Genomic DNA, 23,604 nt, shown 5'->3' with positions numbered 1-23,604 from the left:
TATTCTTCTATTATCAACAATACATACACCAACGTGAAATTTTTATTGGAAATTATTTGTTTTAATTTATATTATGTAGCATCATTACCTAAAAATTAAAAAATAATGACCCTTCTAAATTGAGAAAATGTTTTAATTAAAATTAATTTTATGACATTTAAAAGTTAGAAGCCTGGCTGGTGTTGCTCAGTAGTTGAGTGTCAACCTATGAACCAGGAGGCCATGATGCAATTCCTGGCCAGGGCACATTCCTGGGTTGCAGGCTCAATCCCCAGTAGGGAGCATGCAGGAAGCAGCTGATTAATGATTCTCTCTCATCATTGATGTTTCTGTCTTTCTCTCCCTTTCTCTCTGAAATCAATAAAAATATATTAAAAATAGAAAGTTTTCAATTGGCATGACAAGTGAGATTATTTTTAAATGTTAATAATAATTATTAATTTTCCCTACAATCACTTAAACTTCTCTTACAAATTAAAATAAGCTTATTTCTAAACTTACATAGAACTCAGGTTGGGCTATAAAAAAATCAAACTTTCTACTCTCCATTGACGTTACAATTTTAGATTTAAAATCCTCAGAATAGGAGTTGATTCACTGAGATTGGTGATATGGGCAGTTTATGAACTATGCAGCCAAACCACGCAAATCTAAATAAAATCAAATAGAAAACCAAACACAATAAAGCAAATTTTTTATTTTGTTTTTAATTGAAATTTTAAATTTTATTTGCTTAGTACTGTGCCACTCCTTTAAATTGAACAATTTGAAGGAACCCAATCAGTGTTAATGACCATTCTCCTCAACTTGGGGCAATATATACTTGGATTCCTCAACAATGTTTTCTTTTGTACTCCTTTATTCCTAATTCAAAACTGACAATAACGTGGGCATACACACACATACATACACACAAAGAATTAAAATCCATGCTTCCTGGCAATGAATGGAATTGTTAGTTTGTGCTCTAACCTGGCCAGTATATTTATTCATCCATTAATTAAATCATACAAAATATGTGTAAAGTGCAGTATGAAGTTTTTCATCACATTAAAGGAAACCACACCTTCTGTCTTTGATTTGACATAGGAATCCACCCCCCCACCCCCACCGCAAATGAGGAAGATAGCAAAATTAGAGAGATGGTATACTATTTATACCTATTATGGTGGCTTGAATTGAGTTGGTATTTAGTAAATGTTATTATATAGAATTTACTGTTAAACTGGAGTAACATGGAGGTTCCTGTTTCGTTTTTTGAAAATGAAACATATATATATTTTTAATAGTGAAAAATGGTGTGAATTTTTGAGTATCATACCTGGACCAAGTTCATGAGAGTATCTCTGAAGTGTCCTGAGGTCTCTGAGTAAATGTCTTCTTGAAGGTTACTGCTGTACTCTGAATAAGAAAACACCCATGTTAAAGCTATGAGTTATTATAGAACCATATATCAATGCTCTTTGAATAAGTTAATGCTACTTCCTCAGTTGAGAGTGGAAAGCAAAGAAAATACAATCAATCTGTTGATATTTCTTTGTCCTTTAATACGTTCTACTCAGAAGAAGCCAATAAATAGTTAACCCACATAACAGTAACGTTGGTATGGGGCTGTTTTCTTAAAAAATATTATCTTCATTCCAAAGTTGAAAAACAATATTGGAAGTCATTTCACGTTTTCTAATTCTCAAAATTGAGAATGATAAATTATATTTCCATAGACTGCTGCTCAGCCCAGAGCTTTTCCCAAGTGCTTTGTCTCACTTTAATATTTTAAGTGAAGGGTCTTACTTCATTCCCCTTGGGAAAGATTTGTTTTTGTTCAAATGCAACATAGCAGACTGCCTGGGACATTTTCTTGACATTCAATGTCACATAATACAGAATACATTAAACCTTTTTGAAAATGAAAACAGTTAACCTGTCTACTTTAAAAATGTGTAAAAATCTGATTTTGAGGTAGATTACAGTTATTGCAAAATTTATATGAAGTGAAGTAGTTATCCATATTTGTACAACTAGCTGAGTACTTATTGCACATTGCTTTATTTTGTCTATGTACCTGGTCTCTCCTGAATAAGAGTTAAAATGATCCCTGAACCACTGTGCTGGGCATTTTCCTGTCTTAATGTAAACATTCACCTCATAGAAACTTGTAATTATTTTCCTGGAAAAAAATGCTTCATTTGATTGTCTAGGGCCGTGGTCGGCAAACTGCGGCTCACAAGCCACATGCGGCTCTTTGGCCCCTTGAGTGTGGCTCTTCCACAAAATACCACGGCCTAGGCGAGTCTATTTTGAAGAAGTGGGATTAGAAGAGTTTAAGTTTAAAAAATTTGGCTCTCAAAAGAAATTTCAATCGTTGTACTGTTGATATTTGGCTCTGTTGACTAATGAGTTTGCCGACCACTGGTCTAGGGAATAGTTTTATTTTTAATTTAAAAACTTTTAATATATAGATTTTTTTTTTTAGAGAGAGAGGAAGGGAGAGGAAGAGAGAGAGAAACACATCGATATGAGAGCCAAAACATCAATTGGCTGCCTCCTGCACAGTTTCTACTGGTAATTGAGCCCACAACCTGGGCATGTGCCCTGATGGGGAATTGAACCAACAATCTTTCGGTGCACAGGATGACACCCAATCAAATGAGTCACACCGGCCAGGCCAACCATTTCATTTTTAATACCCTAATCATCACTTTTACTTAATGAGTTTATTGTTTTTGTATTTCAAATATAAGAGTGTCTTAGAAAATCCTTTAAAATACATAAATAATTCTGTTTTGTTGTTTGAAAAATATAAGGTTGATATGTGTGTAAATATGTGTATTTCCTTACGCAAACAGTAGGCTTCTTGCATTTGGAAAATTTCTCCATTTGTTCTTGAAGCTAATATATCAATGAGGCAATTCTCTTCAGTGCCTACTCCCTGGAAAGACAGAAAGAGAGAAATATCAAGGTATTTGCACTGGGAATAATAGTGCACCTTATGCAGAATAAAGGGACATAGCCTTTCTGGAATTCTGAGAGGTGGCAGAGGCCAAAAGAAGTGTGTTTGGGTTCAAAATAAGCCCGATTCAGTCTGACTCTGCTATTTACTAGCTGTGACCCCGAGAAGATAATACTATTTGAAATCCGTTCCTTCATTTAGAATAAAACAACATGGGAATTTCTAAATAATGTGGAAAAAGATATTTAAACAATGCTCAGGACACTGATTTTTTTTGCTGCTCAAATATCAAATTTTTGGCAAGCTGAAATTAGAGCCTAGGTCTCTTAATTTCCTAAGGATGTTTAGGGACTGCTCCCTGCCTTTTCCTAGATATGGAATTTTGTACCATTTGCCTAAACATTTGAATTGGGTACTTTCCATGGTCTCTTGCAGCCTAATGCATATACAGAGTGGGGCAAAAGTAGGTTTACAGTTGTTCATATGGAAAACAATACAATAATTAATAAATAATAACACAAGAATAACCTATGTTTTGAGTATTCATAACTGTAAGTCTATTTTTCCCTGCTTTGTATTCTTCTCTGATAGCAATTTTAAAGACAGCACGTCTTTTTTTGAAAAAGCTTCAGAAATTCTTACTACTGTTCTATGCAATATAGATAAAATATTACAGTTTCATGTAAACAGTAACATGACTTCCTTCTTCTAGTTTTTAATCAAATAATTTTGCAAGATGTAGGAATTGACATATGTAACTTTAAAAAACCAATTAGCTGAAATTCATATGAATTTTATACAGTGCCTATTCTGATCTACAAATATGCGATGGCTAAAATCCAGGTTCCCTTAATTTTTTGTTCCTTTCCTCTTTCTTGTCCCACATTGTTCACAGATGGTGGTAATCTGGTCATTGGCAGGCAGTGTATTGGAATGATTTCAACAGTCCTGCAGGTGTTTAATATCAACATTTAGAAAGATGTAAAAACTCTTTTTTGTTCCCTATCCCTAGTCAACAAAATTTCTAACAAATCTGTAGTCAATTTATTTCATAGAAATTATTTTCCTGTGAAAAAGAAGATTCTAATTCTTCAGTAGTAACATTTAGATACATTTGAGCAATAGTTTTTTGTAAAGGACTAACTTAAGATCACAAAAATATCCAAATAAAGATGCCATCTATATAATGTGCCTGACTCAGTATCCTATTTTTACTTAATGAGCCAAATTTTTTACAAATAATTTAAAGAGATTCGTGTGACATAACATTTTCCCTTAATATAAGAATACATGGTGGGGAGGAAGAAATTAAATAAGTCCCTGTAGGTTCTTTACTTTTTCCTTTTGGTAGCTCAGCTGGGCCAGGGAGTCTGAATCTGTATAACAAAAGAACAGGCTAATCCCACCCAGTGATCTCTAGAGGACCCTTCTCCTAACAGGGCCACTTCTCCCGACCACAGCATTTCCATGGTCTCACCTTGGCTCAGATATTCCCTCTATCCTTCCAGATCATATGTAACAACATCACAGGGCACTTTCTTCTCTACCAATCTATGGGCCTCTACCTGTGACAGGTCTGTGTTTGCATCAGACCACTACCTTCATGGCATGCCAGAGTTCATGAGCATCATAAGATGGTGGTGGGTACATGAGGCCAACCATAACATCTTTGAAGTGATCTGACAGCTTCTCCTTCAAGTCACCAATCAGGTCCTATGAGGGAAAAAGTAAATATTTTTGTTGTATCAGTTACCAACTATACAAAAAAAATGGGATAATTGCATAGTCTTCTAGTAAAATTTCCTTTTCCATGTCATTTCACTTAATAACAAGTCTGATTTTGATTCATACATATATACATGGATTATACAAGATGACGGCCTTGAGGTTTGAAAATGAGATGTCATATATATGGATATTATAGTCAACAAATAGGGAACAATATTCTTTCCCTAATCTCAGCCCAACCCTCTTTTGACCTCAGTCAGTGTGAAGATAAATAAAAGTTGAAACCTATAAACATTTTGGTTAGGAGTTCTTAGTTTTCTTGTGTGGAATTAATGAAACATGAGTCCTTAAATAAAATACGCATTTTATTTTATTTTATTTTATTTTATTTTATTTTATTTTATTATTGTAGCAGTCTCTCTTAGCAGGGGGTTCTTGGTTATACTATTGCCAAAAAGCTTGTGTAGATGATTTTAGTAATCTTAGACCTTTCTTCAGATAGCCACATTAATACAAGCATGCTGAATTGTTGTCCTTTTAAGACACATATAAAAGTATGAAATTGATTGTTTTACTTAGACTTTTATTTTATTTAGTATAGGATGAGTATTTAAAAACATATATATTAGAGTCTGTGAGGAGGGAATAATGGCGGCGGAATAGACAGACATGTTCCGAGCTTTGTCCCGGAGCAGAAAGAAAGAACAGCTGAGGGTCACACAAGGAGTGTTTGTTGGCAAGTTGGGGGACAGCTGAACTCCAGAAGAAGGTGGGGGACTGCTAGATGGGTTCCCCTGACCGGGCAGCCCCCACTGCGGCTGGGTCCCCTCCCGGAGCTGCGGGCTTGGACGTGGAGAGTGGAGCTTATCGGAAGCCTGAGAATCCACAACTGCGGCACCCACGGAACCGCTGCGAGCCCCAGAACAACGCTCCCCAATTGGCGCAAACACACGGGTTCAGAGGAGCTCTATACTCCATCACGGAAAGGTCAGATTTCGCCTGGGATAAGGAGAGAGAGAACTTCATAACCAGACACCCAGAGAAGAGAGACCATGGGGAGACAATGAAACAGCCCGCATATGAAAGAAAAGCAGGCATCACCAGAAAAGGAAGTAAACGAAATGGAGGCAAGCAACCTTCCAGAGAAAGAATTCAGAGAAATGGTCATAAGGTGGCTGAAAAGAATGGAAGACAAATTCGACAATATGAGCAAGAACCAAGAAGAAATGAAAAATGACATCGCTGCTGTAAAGAACTCAATAGAAAGCATCAAGAGTAGACTAGAAGAAGCAGAGGACCACATCAGTGAGCTAGAAGACAAGATGGGAAAAAATACCCAAGTAGAGCAACTTCTAGAAAAAAAAATTAAAAGGCAGGAGGAGAGCCTAAGGGAACTTTGGGACAACATGAAACAAAACAACATCCGCATAATAGGGGTTCCAGAAGGAAAGGAAGCTGAGCAAGGAATAGAAAACCTCTTTGAAGAAATAATGACAGAAAATTTCCCTGATATAGGGAAGAAAAAACCCACACAAATCCAAGAAGCTCACAGAGACCCAAGCAAAATGAACTCCAAAAGACCGACGCCAAGGCACATTATAATTAAATTGGCAAACACCAACGACAAAGTAAGAATCTTAAAAGTGGCAAGAGAGAGACAGAAAGTTACATACAAAGGAACCCCCATCAGACTAGCAACTGATTTCTCAACAGAAACACACCAGGCCAGAAGGGAATGGAATGAAATATACAAAGTCATGCAAAGGAAGGGTCTGAATCCAAGAATACTTTACCCAGCAAGGCTGTCAATCAAAATTGGAGGTGAAATCAGGAGCTTCACAGACAAAAAAGGACTAAGGGAATTTATTACCACCAAACCAGCAATGCAAGAAATGCTAAAGGGTCTGCTGTAAAAAAAAAAAAAAAAAAGAAATAGGAAGCGAAGAAGGAACACAGGGGTAAAGAATAGGAATGGTGATAAATAAGCACCTATCAATAATAACTTTAAATGTAAACGGATTAAATGCCCCAATCAAAAGACATAGGGTAACGAATTGGATAAGAAAACACGACCCACATATCTGCTGTCTACAAGAAACCCACCTCAGAAAAAAAGACGCACACAGACTGAGGGTGAAGGGATGGAAAAAGGTTTTCCAGGCAAATGGAACTGAAAAAAAATCTGGGGTAGCAATACTTATATCTGACAAATTAGATCTCAAAGTGAAGGACATAACAAGAGATAAGGAAGGCCACTTCATAATACTAAAGGGAGCCATCCAACAAGAAGAAATAACTCTGGTAAACATATATGCACCCAATACAGGAGCACCCAAATACATAAAAAAAACTCCTGGAGGATATCAAGGGAGAGATTGACAGCAATACAATCATAGTAGGAGACTTTAATACCCCACTATCACCATTGGACAAATCCTCTAAACAAAACATCAGCAAAGAAACATCAATCCTAAATGACTCACTAGAACAGATGGAATTAATTGACATCTTCAGAACATTTCACCCCAAAGCCACAGAATATACATTCTTCTCAAGTGCACATGGGTCATTTTCAAAGATAGACCATATGTTGGGACATAGGCAAAGTCTCCTCAAATTCAAGAAGATAGAAATCATATCAAGCATCTTCTCAGACCACAGTGGCATAAAACTGGAAATCAACTACAATAAAAACAACCCAAAGAAATCAAACACATGGAGACTAAACAGCATGCTATTAAACCATGACTGGGTTACCAGAGAGATCAAAGAAGAAATAAAAAACATCATGGCAACAAATGACAATGAAAACACTACAATCCAAAATCTATGGGACACAGTGAAAGCAGTCTTGAGAAAAAAGTTCATAGCTGTACAAGCCTACTGCAAAAAACAAGAAACAATGGTAATAAATTACCTAACCCAACAACTCAAAGAGTTAGAAAAGGAGCAACAAGAAAAGCCCAGTGTAAGCAGAAGGAAGGAAATAATAAAGATCAGAGCAGAGATAAACGACATAGAGACCAAAGAAACAATACAAAAGATCAACAAAACCAAGAGCTGGGTCTTTGAAAGGATAAACAAGATTGATGAACCTCTAGCCAGGCTCACCAAGAAGCAAAGAGAGAGGACCCAAATAAACAAAATCAGAAATGAAAGAGGTGAAATAACAACAGATCCCGCCGAAATACAAAGGATTGTTAAAAAATACTACGAACAACTCTATTCCAACAAACTGGAAAACCTGGAGGAAATGGACACATTCCTAGAAAAATATAACCTTCCAAAACTTAATCAGGAAGAATCTAAACAGCTCAACATGCCAGTAACTATGGAAGAAATTGAAGCAGTCATCAAAAACCTTACAGCAAACAAAAGCCCGGGCCAGATGGCTTCACAAGAGAGTTTTACCAAACATTCAAGGAAGAACTAAAACCTATCCTCCTCAGACTATTCAAAAAAATTCAAGAGGAAGGAACACTTCCAAGCTCCTTCTATGAAACCAGCATCACCCTAATACCAAAACCAGATAAATACAACACAATGAAGGAGAATTACAGGCCAATATCCCTCATGAATGTAGATGCCAAAATCCTCAACAAAATTCTAGCAAATCGGATCCAGCAGTACATCAGAAAGATCATACACCATGACCAAGTAGGATTTATCCCAGGAATGCAAGGATGGTACAATATCCACAAATCAATAAATGTGATACATCACATAAACAAATTGAGAGATAAAAATCACATAGTCATATCAATTGATGCAGAAAAAGCATTTGACAAAATCCAACACCCTTTCTTGATAAAAACTCTCAACAAGGTGGGAATAGAGGGATCATACCTCAACATAATAAAAGCTATATATGATAAACCCACAGCTAACATCATACTCAATGGGCAAAAACTAAAACCATTTCCCCTAAGAACAGGAACAAGACAGGGATGCCCACTCTTACCACTCCTGTTTGACATAGTACTGGAAGTATTAGCCACTGCAATTAGACAAGAAGAAGAAATAAAAGGCATCCAAATTGGAAAAGAAGAAGTAAAGCTGTCCTTATTTGCAGATGACATGATATTGTACATAAAAAACTCAAAAGACTCCATCAAAAAACTAACAGACTTAATAAATGAATTCGGCAATGTAGCAGGATACAAAATTAACGCCAAGGAATCTATGGCATTTCTATACACCAACAGTGAACTTACAGAAAGAGAGACTAAAAAAGCAATCCCATTTACCATCGCACCAAAAAAATTAAGATACTTAGGAATAAACCTAACCAAGGAGGTAAAAGACCTATACATGGAAAACTACAGGACACTGAAAAAAAGAAATAGAGGAAGATGTAAACAGATGGAAGAACATACCATGTTCATGGATTGGTAGAATCATCATTATTAAAATGTCCATATTACCCAAAGCAATCTATAGATTCAATGCACTCCCCATTAAAATACCAACGGCATATTTCACAGACCTAGAAAGAACTCTTCAAAAATTCATCTGGAATAAAAAAAGACCCTGAATAGCCACAGCAATACTGAGAAGGAAGAATAAAGTAGGAGGGATCTCAATACCAGATTTCAAGCTGTATTACAAAGCCACTGTCCTCAAAACAGCCTGGTACTGGCACAAGAACAGACATATAGATCAATGGAATAGAATAGAGAATCCAGATATCAACCCAAACCAATATGCTCAATTAATATTTGACAAGGGAGGCATGAACATACAATGGAGTCAAGACAGTCTCTTCAATAAATGGTGTTGGGAAAATTGGACAGATACATGCAAAAAAATGAAACTAGATCACCAACTTACACCATACACAAAAATAAACTCAAAATGGTTACAGGACTTAAATATAAGACGGGAAACCATAAAAATACTAGAGGAATCCACAGACAGCAAAATCTCAGACATATGCCAAAAGAACTTTTTCAGTGATACTGCCCCTAGGGCAATGGAAGCCAAAGAGAAAATAAACAAATGGGACTACATCAAAATAAAAAGCTTTTGCACAGCAAAAGAAACCATCAACAAAACAACAAGAAACCCCACTGTATGGGAGAACATATGTGCAAATGTTATCACTGATAAAGGTTTAATCTCCAACATCTACAGGCAGCTTATACAACTTAATAAAAGGAAGATAAATGATCCAATAAAAAAATGGGCAACGGACCTAAATAGAATCTTTTGGAAAGAAGACAGAAGGAAGGCCAAGAGACACATGAAAACATGCTCAAAGTCACTAATTATCTGAGAGATGCAAATCAAAACGACAATGCGATACCATCTCACACCTGTCAGAATGGCTATCATCAACAAATCAACAAACGACAAGTGTTGGCGAGGATGTGGAGAAAAAGGAACCCTCGTGCACTGCTGGTGGGAATGCAGACTGGTGCAGCCACTGTGGAGAACAGTATGGAGTTTCCTCAAAAAACTGAAAATGGAACTCCCATTTGACCCAGTAATCCCACTCCTAGGAATATATCCTAAGAAACTAGAAACACCAATCAGAAAGGATATATGCACCCCTATGTTCATAGCAGCACAATTTACAATAGCTAAGATTTGGAAACAGCCTAAGTGCCCGTCAGCAGATGACTGGGTCAGAAAACTATGGTACATCGACACAATGGAATACTATGCTGCCATAAAAAAGAAGGAATTACTACCATTTGTAGGCAGCTGGATGGAATTAGAGAACATTATGCTAAGTGAAATAAGCCAGTCAATGAAAGAAATATACCACATGATCTCACTCATTTGGGGATAATGAAAAACATTATAAACTGATGAACAAAATATAGATACAGAGGCAATAAAGCATCAAACAGACTGTCAAATTACAGCAGTAAGTTTAGGGAGAGGTGGGGGAATTAAGAGATCAACTGAAGGACTTATATGCATGCATATAAGAGTAACCAACGGATGCAAAACATTGGGGGGTGAGGGCATGTATGGGAGTGGGGTGGGGGGGGGCAATGGTAAGATATGTACACATATAATACCTTAATAAAAAAAATAAAATAAATAAATAAAATAAATAAAACAAACAAAAACCATATATGTTAAATTTATCTTTTGTACAGTTAAAAAGATATCTCTTTAAAATTTATCATTTCTTGCTAAAATGTATGAAGTATATTCAATGTTACTTTAAAATATGCTATATTTTAGTTCTGAGATGGTTCAACAATAGAATGCAAGTGAAAGATCCCAGTGAGGCATAATAAGCTTTTATAAAATGTAAACAAAAGTTATATTTTTATTTTATATCTAAAAGCACCTCTCCTATAATTCGAATTTTTCTTTTTTCAGTGAGTAAAGGCGTTCTTCCACATGGTGGTAATTGGTAATACAGAGAATCTGTTGAATTTTCGTTAGGGTCAATGCAATTCATTTAATGAGCAATTATGGCCAGAGTTGTGTCAGGTGTTTGGAGTACATATAAAACCATAAAAATCTCCATTTTCTTGGAGATTATGTTCTGTTTAATTTTCTCATTATTTTCCAGTGATTTTTTTTCTAATTTCTTTACCAAATAGCTCTTAAGGTGCTATTATGAACCAGGCTCTCTTCCAAGTACTGGGGCTATGGCAATAAATAAAACAGAAATGAGCATGTAAGCTTGTAAAGCTTATATTCTCATATCCACAGGAACTCAATGAATATTTTTTTATATTTATTTAATACTTTTCCCAGACATGGTGGTGAGGGAGAAATACAACATAGACCATATTTTCAAGGAGATTCACATTCCATAAACCCAAGATAACGTAAGTGAAAATGTGAGCTAATATACTTTCTAGGGCTTTCAATAGAATTTTTTAAAAAGTTCCTAAAGCAGTAGTACAAGAGTGCAAAAATAATTCAGATAAGAGATCCATGCTGATCTCTTACCTGAATTACTTTCAGTATTAAGGCATTGGGATGTGTTTAGACAAAAGACAAGTACGGTAGTATTGTGATGGGAGTTAGAGAAGGCATTTGTGATGGTTCATTTTGTGTCAACGTGACATTTTATGTGTCAACTAGAGGCCTGGTGCATGAAATTGTGCACTCAGTGGGAGTCCCTCAGCCTGGCCTGCACCCTCTTGCAGTCTGGGAGCCCCCAGACTGATTGCCCCGCAGAGGGAGGCCCCACCCAGGCCCCACCCACCCACTGCAGCACCGCCAGATGGGTAGCCAGGGCCTCCTTCTGCAGGGCATGGTGGGGCGATGGCAGGGGCCTCCCTGACCAATCGCTTTGCCTGGCCTGGCGCCAGTGCATGTCATAGTGTGGTCATCAGGACAGTCGTTCTGCTGGTCATTCTGCTGTTGGGCCGATTAGTCGATTTGCATATTACACTTTTATTATTATAGATGTTTGACCCAGCTATTTGGTCAATCATTATCCTAGATATTACTGTAAAGGTATTTTTTTGATGGGTTTAACATTTAAATCACTAGACTTTGAGTAAAGCAGATTATTCTCCATAATGTGGTGGGTCTCAGGCAGTTGAAGGCCTTAATAGAAACAGACTGACCTCCCCAGGTGAAGAGAATTCTGCCAGCAGACCACCTTTGGAACTAAACTGCAAATCCTCCCCAAGCCTGCTGACCAAGCATAGGGATTTTGAGATTGCCGGTCTCGACAATAATGTGAGCTAATTCCTTAAAACCCTATGTGTATCTGTCATAGATATATGAAGAGGAGAGAGGAAGAAATACTGAGATACTTTCTGATGTGTGGAGGGGGAGGGAAAGGATGAATTCGGATGCACTGAGTCTTAGGCGAGGCTCAAACAATGGACTAATCTGCCAGGCCTGCAGCTCAGGTGCCATCAATTCCCTCTTCCCAGTGGAAGTCTGCTCTCGCGAGATCTCGGGAGTTCTAGGGACCGCGGGGGATTCCAGTTCCGAGGCCCATGTCTCCGACTCTTCAGTAAGGAGTCTGGCTCAGGCCACCTATCAGGCAAATACGTACAAATGAGTGCACAGCACCCTGACGTGGACACCCTCCAAGAAGGTAAGGCAGTCGGTAAAAGAGAAGTGTCTGTGTGCTTTGCATTTGTCGTGTGAATTAGTCAGTCCAAGGAGACTGAAGTGTCCGCTTGGAGAGAATGTGGGGATGAAATTAGGCTCGCAGTGCAGAACTGTGTGTTGTGCATCTTCGCCCCTGTGGGAACTCAGGAACCAGCGCAGCTTTTGGTGACAAAGCAACTCTAAGCCTGTGTTCCATTCATTCACCAAATGATGATGGCTTCTTGAAATGACGGTTTTTTCAATATGCTTCACTAAGAGATGTGGACCTTAATTAATGTTAGCAAATTTAGCTTTTATTAGTCTACCCCTTTTAAAATTTCAAAATGGGATCTCGCTTAGAAGACTTGTGCCTTTAGAGTTATTTCTTTAAATGATTTCCAGTTAGTTATTTTGTTGTTTTAAAAAAAGTTTAGGATACAACACCTGTTTCTTTTCTATATGTAAAAAATGTTTTCTACCATATAAAAAAAATTTAAAGTCATTTAAAAGGAATCAGGGGCTTCCCAATTTCGTAGATTTTAGCATTTTTTGCATACTAGTATATTGTAGGGAAATCGTACATCCAGCATTTATACTGGTGCCATAAGGTAATTAGACACCAATTTAATAGGGTCATGTGATGATTCTAGTTGAGAGGAAGAGTTTGTAAAATTATTCAGATAAATTTAATATAATATTCTGTTCGGAGGTGGGATGCTCTTTCCTTTACTCCAACTGAACATCATTGAAGTAGAAAAGAAGAGTATATACATACTTAAAGCAAGCTATAATCTATTCTAGTACATATTATTAAAGGCCAAAATGAGGCTCTCATGAGCAGTTTATTGAGATTCACAAAGTTATAGAAATTCATAAAAGAAAGATGCTATCAGTAAAATGAGGGTTCATGGAAAGTGTAGATATGAGCTAGACCTTGAAAGATGATTACAAAGGCATAGAGATATCAACAATAGACAATATTTAAGGACAGAGAAAGCACTGGCTTAGGTAGAGTAAAATGTTCACATGAAAGGGATAAGCTAGCTCTAAATAAATGTTGAATTGTTTTGAAATCTAAATGTTTTAGATGTACTTTTTAAATGTTTGTATTGATTTTTACAGAGAGAGGAAGGGAGAGAGATAGAAACATCATGGATCAGCATAGCCCCCACTGGGGACAGAGCCCACAACCTGGGCATGTGCCCCGACCGGGAATTGAGCCAGTGACCTCTTGGTTCCTGGGTTGAAGCTCAAGCACTGAGCCACATCGGCCAAGCAAAATCTGTCTGAAAGGAGCCTTTGAATGTTAGTTATTCTTGTATCCCTTCTAGTTCAGAGTGGAAAGACCCCAATAATGGAACGTGAAGCAGGTCAGGCAGAAAAGTATGATGATTATAATAACCACTAATACTTACTGTTTGCTGTCTGAGTATCAGAATAGCTATAATAATTTATTACAACAACCCTATGAATTGAGGAACTACACTCATCCCACTGTACAGATGAGAAAACTGTGGCTTTTGGAGCTTAAGTAGCAACTTCTTTACAAATCAACAAGTGAGTGATGGAGCCTGTATTTTAAATCAAGCATTTTGCCCTTCTAGCCTCTTTATGCTATGTAGGTCATAGGAAGTCACTAGTCATATATCAGCAAGGTGATGAACATAACACATAGGTGGTGAATGCAGCATTTATGGGCATTTAAATTTAGTGGCAGTGCTTTGAAGGTTTAAATGCAAATAGATCAATAATGGTACTTGGCAGTTGGTGAAAAAGGTAGGAATATTAGAATTATCTACTTTATGAGCCTTCCTCTAATTCCGAGTGAAGTTGATTAATTCGTTGCCAGCACTGTTCTGTCTTCCCATGTATTACACTAGATTTTAATGACCATATTATTTGCATTGATTTCCTCTCAAAGTCTATTAAGATTTGCTCATAAATGTTTCTAAATTCATTATTTAACTCTAGCAAAGTATGCAGTATACAAAATGTGCAGAGGATAAATTATATACTAGTATAACATACAAGTAAATATATAAACAAGTGAAAGGAGAAATGAATGAATGTGGAAGAAAACCCTTAATTTACTGATTATATTACAAAGAATAACGAAAATGTTCAAGCTGAAGATTGCTTGGGAATTGCAAACGTGTTTTATTTAATCTTTAGTCACATTTCTTTGATCATTGTTCCTCCCAAACATTTACTGTGTATACTTCTTCATTTACTATGTATACTGATACTGAACCCCTCTGTATATTTTCCATTGTAGATGGAGATTAGTAATGCCACTAGATGGCACTGGTATCCTAGTATTTTTGTTTTGTAACTCAGGTGTATGTGTTTGTAGAGATGGCTATAGTGAACTGATTTTATAAAAGATTGCAATGAAATTATAAAATTTCAGTGAAATCAATGTCATCGGATATCATCTAATGCCATCAGAGTGTACAGGTTCTGAGGTAGAATGCTTAGGTCTGAATCCTGACTACGCAAAGTACCAGCTGTGAAATTGCACTAAGTAACCTATTAGTTACTTAACCTCGTTGTGTCTGCTTCCCTAACTGTAAACTGAAAATAATACAGCACCTACTTCAGAGTTTTGATCTAAGTATAAAAGTATTGAACTTAGGTGACATTCTCTTTTTTTTTTGGATATAATTAGTTTATTATAAAAGAGACACGGAAATTATTGACATGATGAAAGATTTCAGAACTTCAATGGGATGGGCAGCTTCACATGATGCCATTTCAATCGTGATTTATTTCAGTCTACATACTTTCCAAGAATGTCACCATCTCTAAATAAGAAATAGTCCTTGTCAGTCTATAACTACTTTGGTGCCTCCCTGTTCTGGGAGGAGAACTTCATCTCCAACCTTCACGCTAACAGGTTGAACCTCTCCACCCTCTCCTTTGGAGCCCGATCCAACAGCGGCTACTGTGGCTTGCAATACTTTTCCATGAGCTTTTTCTGGAAGCACGATGCCTCCTTTGGTGCTGGTTTCCTCGGCGCTCCTTTCAACCAGGACTCGGTCGAAGAGGGGGTGGAACTTCCTAAAGGCCTGTCCTGCCATGACTCCGATCGCCACCACCTGTGCTCCGCGGTCGCGCGCTGCCACAAAGAGCTTAGGTGACATTCTTAAATATTTTCTGGCACATATGCGGCATTCAAAAATGTCTCTTTTTGTCTTTCAAAAAAATTAAGTAATTTACTGCAGATCAAAATGGCTAATACTAGATTATCTTCCTGTCTCTCCACTCTTTCTATCTCAATTTCTCTCTCTACCTAAGAACTTTATTATATATCTCACAACTTTTATAATACCCAATTGTTCATAAATGTTACTGTCTCTAACTTACAGGTACGTCCAGAAACTGATGATGTCTTACCTCTTACCTCTTTTATTGCTACAACCCTTGTCCAGCCCACCACCTGTATTACTGTGGTAGCATCAACTACTCTCCTATATTAAAGTAGAAGCTTCCAAATGAGTCTTCCTTCTGTCCTTGTACCCCACGGTCTCCCCTCAATGCCTCTGACAGTGTGATCCCGTAAAATACAAAATCAGATCAGTCACTCCTCTCCTCAAAATGCCCTTTCTTTCTCATTCTAAACTCCAGGATAAACTAGAGTTATTGTTGTGTAGTTGATCTCAGGATAAAGCAAACATGCCCGGTATTTTATTGCATTCAAATGTCAAAACCTCTACAATAAACAGTTCACAGGGTTCATGACATTCTTGGTCACTTCTCTGCCCTCATCTCCTCTTACTCTTCTCCTTGCTCCTGATCTCTCTACTCCACCTACGGTGGGCTTCTTACTGACTCTGGAATAGCAGACTTGCTCCCGTCTCAGGGTCTTTGCTTTTGCCCTTCCCTCTTCTTTGAATGGTGTAGATATTCAAATAGCTCATCCTTCCCAGCCTTCCTCACAAAGCCCGCCTTGGTCACACTACTGAAAATTATACCTGGTCTCCCAACGTTTCCTGTATTTTTCACCAGGTGTCTTATTTTTCCCTACAATATTTATTACCCTTTGACATGACACATTTTACTGAAGGCAAGCTCGATCATGGCAAAGCTTTTGAGTCTGTCTTATTCATAGCTCTTTCATGGCCCACAGAATTGTGCCTGCTACACAGTCAGCACTCACAAAATCGGTACAAAATGAGGACCACTTGTTATTCAACTATTATGTGTTTGAAGTCATTTTGGCTGTTCAAAGATAAACAAGCAGCTTTATGTAGTGGAGGGTGTGGAAACACAGAAATTACAATTTTCCTGCCATGCAAAAAGTGCTAAGTGCTACAGCAGTGAAAATAGCATGGTATTATCAGGACAATGAGAAGGAGGTATTACTTTCAGTTGGGAAGATGGATACTAAATAATATGTTTGAATAGCTAAACTTTGCAAGTTCAAAGAGGAGCCATCAAATAGGTTCTCTAATTAGAGTCTTAAATTCTCACTTGGAGTTATATAAATAACTTTGCACAGGCAACCGTTGGAGTGTGACTTTCCCCAGCCTGGCTGTCTCTGCTTTCTTGGTTGCCTAAGACTTGCCTTAAAGGGACTCTGTGGGAATCACAGCTTGGCCTTGCATTAAGCTAATGAGTCCTTGCTTTTCAAATTGAGCTGATGAAACTGCAGATTACCCATATTGCAGCTCTTCTGACCACTCCATTTAAACTAAAAGTGAAATGGCAGTTTCTTTCTTGTTTCTCTTTCCTTTATCTAATTATGTTTCACCAGGGGCAAGAAGTAGAAGTGTGACTAACATTTTGTGTGTCTGGATATGCTCAGAGGAACAGTTTTATAGTTTTACATGCTTTCAACTTATATGCTTTCTTCTATTATCATAAAAAAAAAATACTTGCTGTTTAAACATTCAATGATGTCAGCCAGTATAAAGTGTAACTTAGAATTTGTCTTAATTTTACCCACCCCAATATTTATGTTGTAAATACTTGCACAGTTTTATATTATAGAAACATTTGTGCAAGGTGAATATTCTTTTGAAACCCTTCACTTTAGGGATGTTTTCACAGTTTATTTAGTGATTCACTTTTCAATAGAAATTGGAATTGTTAATCTTTGTCTGATAATAATGATAATCTTTTTGTTTTTTGAGAATCATTATATAAAAGCTAAAACTCTCCCCCTCGAAAACAACAAAATATAACACACATTGCTTCAAAGTTGATCTCAGAAGAAAGAGGAACTCCTGGGTTTAAAAACTAGGATAGAGATGAAAATCAGAGGATGAGCAAATGAGCTGACCTTGGTGATGACCTTGCAGGTGACCTTGCAGGGGAAAGTAGAGGTTGGTATAATAACTATGTGTTTTGGATTTCAAAGCCCAATGTGAGATATTGTAAAAGGACTGGAGAATGTTTATGGGGCCAGTGTAATAGAGGAAACTAAGTCAGAAACCTCTTATATGAGGTTGGCACACTCAGTAAAGATGTGAATTAGGAAAAAAAATATAATTGATCCTTGAACAACATGAGGGGTTAGGGGCACCAACTCACTTCAGCGTGGAAAATTTGTGTATAACTTAAGTCAGCCTTCCTTGTACATGGATTCCTTCCTGGAGATTGAAAATCTGTAATTTTCAGCATTGAAAGATAGGTAGGAAGTTCATCTCTCATTGCCTGGGTTTTGAAGTGAAGAATATTTTCTCTGAGAACTCAAAATAATCGATCTTGGACTTGAATTTTCATATGAACTGAGAACTCCATAAAGAGAAATCATCATGAAAGTTAGTCCTGAGCTGGTTGGGGACACCAAGAAGAAGCAAATGCAAAATTAATGGTTTTAAATTCTGAAATCTAGAGAAATTCTATAACTCTTCAGAAAAAAATAATTCTCACTGAAGAAAGCAAGATAAACTTTAAATGTTCTCTCAATAAAAACATGATATGCACTTAGAATCAGTTTCCAGAGGGATAGGTGGTGGACTCTATAAATAGCAGAATTCAAAACCATGAATTTGAGGCAATAACAATCTAAAAGAACACCATGAAAAACAAAATAGTCTTGAAAAGAAAACAAATGAAGTTCTAGAAATTAAAAACTCCCACAATTAAAAATCTAACATATATTTTAAAAAGTAGCTAATAAGCAGCTAGATATGGAATTAGTAAATTGGAGAACTATCTGAAAAAATAAATTCCACAGAGACAGATAAGAAATAGGTGATATGAACATAAGGTTAAGAGACTTGGAAAAACAAACTTTTCAAGTAGAATTTATAGGAGGAGAGAATGTAGACAATGCCAGAGAGATACTATTTTAAATCCTATCCTATATAATAAAAGGCTAATATGCAAATCAACCGAACAGCGGAATGACCGGTCGCTATGACATGCACTGACCACCAGGGGCATACGATAAACTCAGGAGCTGCCCCTGGGTGGTCAGTGCATTCTCACAGGGGGAGCTGCTCAGCCAGAAGCTGGGCTCACAGCTGGCAAGTGCAGAGGCAGTGGCAGGAGCCTCTCCCGCCTCTGTGGCAGCGCTAAGGATGTCTGACTGATGGCTTAGAGAGTGGGGAACGGGCCTAAGACATCAGTTGGACATCCCCCGAGGGCTCCTGTACTGTGAGAGGGCACAGGCTGGGCTGAGGGTACCCCCCCCCCCGCGCCATCCTCCCCCAATGCATGAATGTCATGCACCGGGCCTCTAGTATAATATATTAACCTTAGCTGTTAAATAAAAGTACACAAAACTGTTGACTAACCCAGTGACATTGAAAAATACAAAATATAAATAAATTACCTTAAAAGCAACCAGAGAATAAAAGGTAACCCAGAAAGGAGTGAAGAGATAAAAGCATTAAAAGAGATCAGGAAAAAAAATTGAAATTACATCTGCAAAGTCCTAAGAAAAAATAACTAGAATGTAGCCTAGAATTCTGTAGCAATATAAACTAATATTGTTAAAATGAGGGAAAAATGAAGATATTCTGAAGGAAAAGACTGAAATAACTTAGATAATTATTTGTTATTTCTGGAAAAAAAAATCAACCCTAAATGAATGTCCTTTGGAAAAATGATATTGAACTCAGCAACATAGAGTTGGACTTTAGAAGAAAAATGAACAAAGAAGTTGAAAATTATAAATAAAACTAAAGCATTCAACTTATAAAACAGTAACATAATGATTATTTTGGGGAGTATAAAACAAGATAGAATAAAATACATTTTATAATAATAATATACTGCCTGGAAAATACCCCTAGCCATTATGTGAATGCCAGGCATAAACTTAAGAGATGTCATTTTGAAGATGGAGTAGCAAATGCTACGGAGTCCATTTCAAAGAAAAATTTATTTTTAAAACTTCCCATGTGTGAGCCAACTCCACATCAGTCAAAAAGTGCAAACCCAATGTCTGTGGCCAGAAAGAAACGTGGCTCTGGCCACTGATTCATGAGTATACATAGCTGAAACATACACTGTCTGCAATGATGAACTGGCCACCTGCTATAGGACTGTGTATAGCCCCAAATCAACAAGTCTCACCATTCAGATGGACATGGCACTCAGAAGATAAATGTTTCTTATTGATGCGGATCCTCTCTCTGCCCTCATGTCTTTTCTTTCCTTCTACAACAACCTCTGCTGCGTTCAGGAGAGAAATAATAAGGGGTGGGACCAAGGTCTTCCTGTCCCATTGTGGACTAAAGACCATTCATACTTGTCTGAATATGCTGGGGGACACTCAGGAGTAGAAGGATTCAAGTTTTTTATAAATGTGTTGGATATAGTCACCAGGTCACCATTCTCTGTGGACCCATTGATTGAATTTGGGGGATGCCCAAATTCAAATGATGGATGTGGGAAAAGTTTGCAGTGGAAGAAGGGAAGCTAAAGGAGCTTGTGATTGGAGCCCTTTGGGCTGATTCACTGTACTATTCTAATAACTTCTATTGTTGAATATAGTTGGTATTTATGTTTTATTTGTTTCCGTTATAAATGCTTATAAATGCCAAAGGGGATGCTCTTGATAGGAAAAGAGCCACATATAGGGAAGTGCTTTCACCTATAGCCACATATAGGAAGGCTCCCTAACCCCCATGATCACTTTCTGTTTAAAGCCTCTGTGACACGGGCTTTGTTGATGGGAACCTCTGGCAAGAGGAGGTAGCCTCCCAGAGGTGCTTCTTGGTGTTGTGAACTTGTTGCCTTCCCTTCCTCATATGACTTCCAGGTACATCACCTTTGAAAAGCAGATATTGTTTTGTTACTGAACTCTTACAGAAACCAAATACCTGATCTATGAAGGCTTGTGACTCTTGTGCCTGATAGTCCCATTTTAATGGGACAACTGGGATCCAATGACTAGTGAAGGGGGAAGAAATCAACAAGTCTCACTTGTCAGATGGACATGGCACTCTGAAGAGAACAGCTGGCCTGGCCCCAGGAGCATCTTGAATTTACATGAAAAATGGCAGCTATTATTTTTTTGAAAGATTTTAACCCCCACTTTGGGCTTGAGACAAGCTGCTGAATCAATGGAGATGTCAATCAGTTGCCCTAAATGCCTTGACCTGGTTCACTGAAACCAGATGGTGTCCACTGGGCTGCTGTGGCTGTTCAACTCAGTAACAGCTGTGCAGAACCAAGAATGGATGCTTTTTGTTCTATAGGCAGAAGTCAAGGCTGTTCTCATAGTTCTGGCTAGTACTCCCTTGATAAACTTTTTAATCTTTTTACCCAGTCTGGCACTGTCAGACCTAAATATCTCTTTGTTTTAACAGTTGGAAAAGTACAGATTGCATATGAAAAGGGAGTTTCTTTGGGGCTGTGGTCTGTGGAAACATACTATAACTGACAGGAACTTTCGTGCCATTCTTATAGATGTCCACAATAAGGGCTTATCCCCTGATGATAACAAATGGCACCCAGCTGCCAATCAAGCCTGCAGTGCCCAGGTTATACCATTGCTACCTGGATCTATCATCATACTGTACATCACAATACATGCATCATTATGATCTGGACATGTACAAAATATTCTGTGTGTCTGATGCCAAGATTATCACTGCTTGTGAGCTTTGCAAATCCACTCAAAAGTTGCCTTGCTTGCCCTGGCCAGGTAGCTTGGTTGGTTAGAGCATCATCCTGATATTTCAAGGTTGTGCGTTTGATCTCTGGTCAGGGCACATACAAGATTATACCAATGAATGCATAAATAAAGTGGAACAACAAATTGACATCTCTCTTTCTCCCTCTTTCTCTCTCAAAATCAATTTTTAAAAAGTTGCCTTGCTTTATTCATAGTGAAGGAAATCAAAGTTCAAAGGGCATTGCTCCTGCAGAGCCCTAAAAGGTGGGCTTCTAGGGCTACTAGTTGACAAAACTATTGAGACTTTTTCAAGTTGCAGTGCTGCTAGTCCTGTTCAATCAGCTGGCTCTGGATAAGCCACTATGGTCCTTTAAATTAATCTGTGTTGTGTATTTGGCTTTCCAGACTATTTGCATTCTGATCCTGTATGGTTTTTATTATTAAAACCACTCAATAAACATACTCAAGGTATTTGATGAGTTTTCCATACTCCTCACCATTCACAGGCTTCTGGTATTGGTGATAATTGATCAACTCAGATTTCTGACTCTGTCTCCTTTAGCTCCTTCTGATGTTCACAGCTTTGTATGTATTTGGTCTTTAATGCAGTTGTCCCTCCTGAATAATTATCATGAGGAAGTTGGAGAGTTATTGTGATATAATATATTTATATAAATATATTTGGTCTTCATTCCAGGTCCTAGAACAGAGCTCCTAAAACCTTGTAATTTCTGAGTGATAGGAATGAGAGCAGCATCTTTTGTTATGTATAAAAAGCCTCTTTCAACTATACCTGACTGTATGCTAATGAGGTAATCTTAGAGGAAAGGTGTTGCCAGAGAACCAAACCATATGATTTTAGAATTGGAGCCCTCAGGTCTACCCCTGATCTTTAGGGAGGAGTGAAGGGCTGGTGACTGACTTATTCACCAGTGACCAGTGAGTTAAACAATCATGCCTTTGTAATGAAGCCTCACAAGAACTCTAACTAAAGAGGGTTGGGTTGCTGAACACATCAAGGTATTGAGTAGGTGACATGCCTAGAGATGGTATGAAAAATCTCCACCCTTTTCCATATACTTTGCCCTACCCATCTCTTTCATGTAGTTCTTCTTGAGTTGAATCCTCTTTCATAAACCAGTAACTGTAAGCACAACACTTACCAAGTTCTGTGAGCCATTCTAGCATATTATCAAACCATGGAGAGGGTTGTGGGAATCCTTGATTTATACTCAGTCATTCAGAAGTACAGGCAACAGTCTGGGATTTTTGGTTAGCATCTGAAGTGGGAGGCAGTCTTGTGAGACTGAGCCTGTAACCTGTGGGGTCTGTGGTGACTCTGAGTAGTTAGTATTGGAATTGTTTAATTTGAGGAGAAGAATTACATACATTTAGTGTTAGAAGTATTGGATCTGTGTAAGTATAGAGAGAAACAGTTTCCCTTTAGTCATGTAGACATATGTTGAAAATTTGGAACTCTACCCTAACCATTCCTGGATGTGATGCTTCTTTCTCCTAAATTGTCAACTTCAGGGTGTAGTGGTTGGTCTACTCTGTGGGTGGCAGTCTAACCAAAGTGGGCATAAGATTTCAAACCATTTTGGTTCAGCCACCCAGGTTATCTCTGGACTCTCATAATTCTAGATCATACAGAAAACGACTACTTGGTTGAATGCATTGACTGTGTGTGGAACACAATGACTTTCTTAAAGTTTGATTAAAATGCCTTTGTCCATTCTGCACCTGACACTTCCAAAAGAAAGTTCCAAGTGTGAGTTGGAAATAACAGGAAATATGGTGAAGTTACAGCTACTAGAATCCTGGA

At 37.7% G+C, this 23,604-nt stretch overlaps 2 protein-coding genes across 2 annotated transcripts in view; both read right to left on the bottom strand.

The window, feature by feature from the left end:
- ANXA10 (annexin A10) overlaps positions 1-23,604 on the bottom strand; it is a gene marked incomplete at both ends in the record, with an annotated part of 117,976 nt that overhangs the window by 13,537 nt on the left and 80,835 nt on the right. The window contains 3 exons of the mRNA XM_080675404.1: positions 1,322-1,401; positions 2,839-2,929; positions 4,550-4,663. Coding sequence (XP_080531530.1) covers positions 1,322-1,401; positions 2,839-2,929; positions 4,550-4,663 — 285 coding nt within the window. The remainder of the gene's footprint in view (positions 1-1,321; positions 1,402-2,838; positions 2,930-4,549; positions 4,664-23,604) is intronic.
- LOC308250085 (10 kDa heat shock protein, mitochondrial-like) lies at positions 15,529-15,783 on the bottom strand (the record flags this gene model as incomplete). The annotated part of the gene is made up of 1 exon (XM_080672358.1): positions 15,529-15,783. The coding sequence occupies one exon, from the start codon at positions 15,781-15,783 to the stop codon at positions 15,529-15,531; it is 255 nt and encodes an 84-aa protein (XP_080528484.1).

This window comes from Plecotus auritus (genome assembly GCF_963455305.1).
Source record: "Plecotus auritus genome assembly, chromosome: 6".
Taxonomy (NCBI): Eukaryota; Metazoa; Chordata; class Mammalia; order Chiroptera; family Vespertilionidae; genus Plecotus; species Plecotus auritus.
Note: the sequence above shows the minus strand (reverse complement) of the source record. Positions and strands in the feature narration are given on the sequence as shown.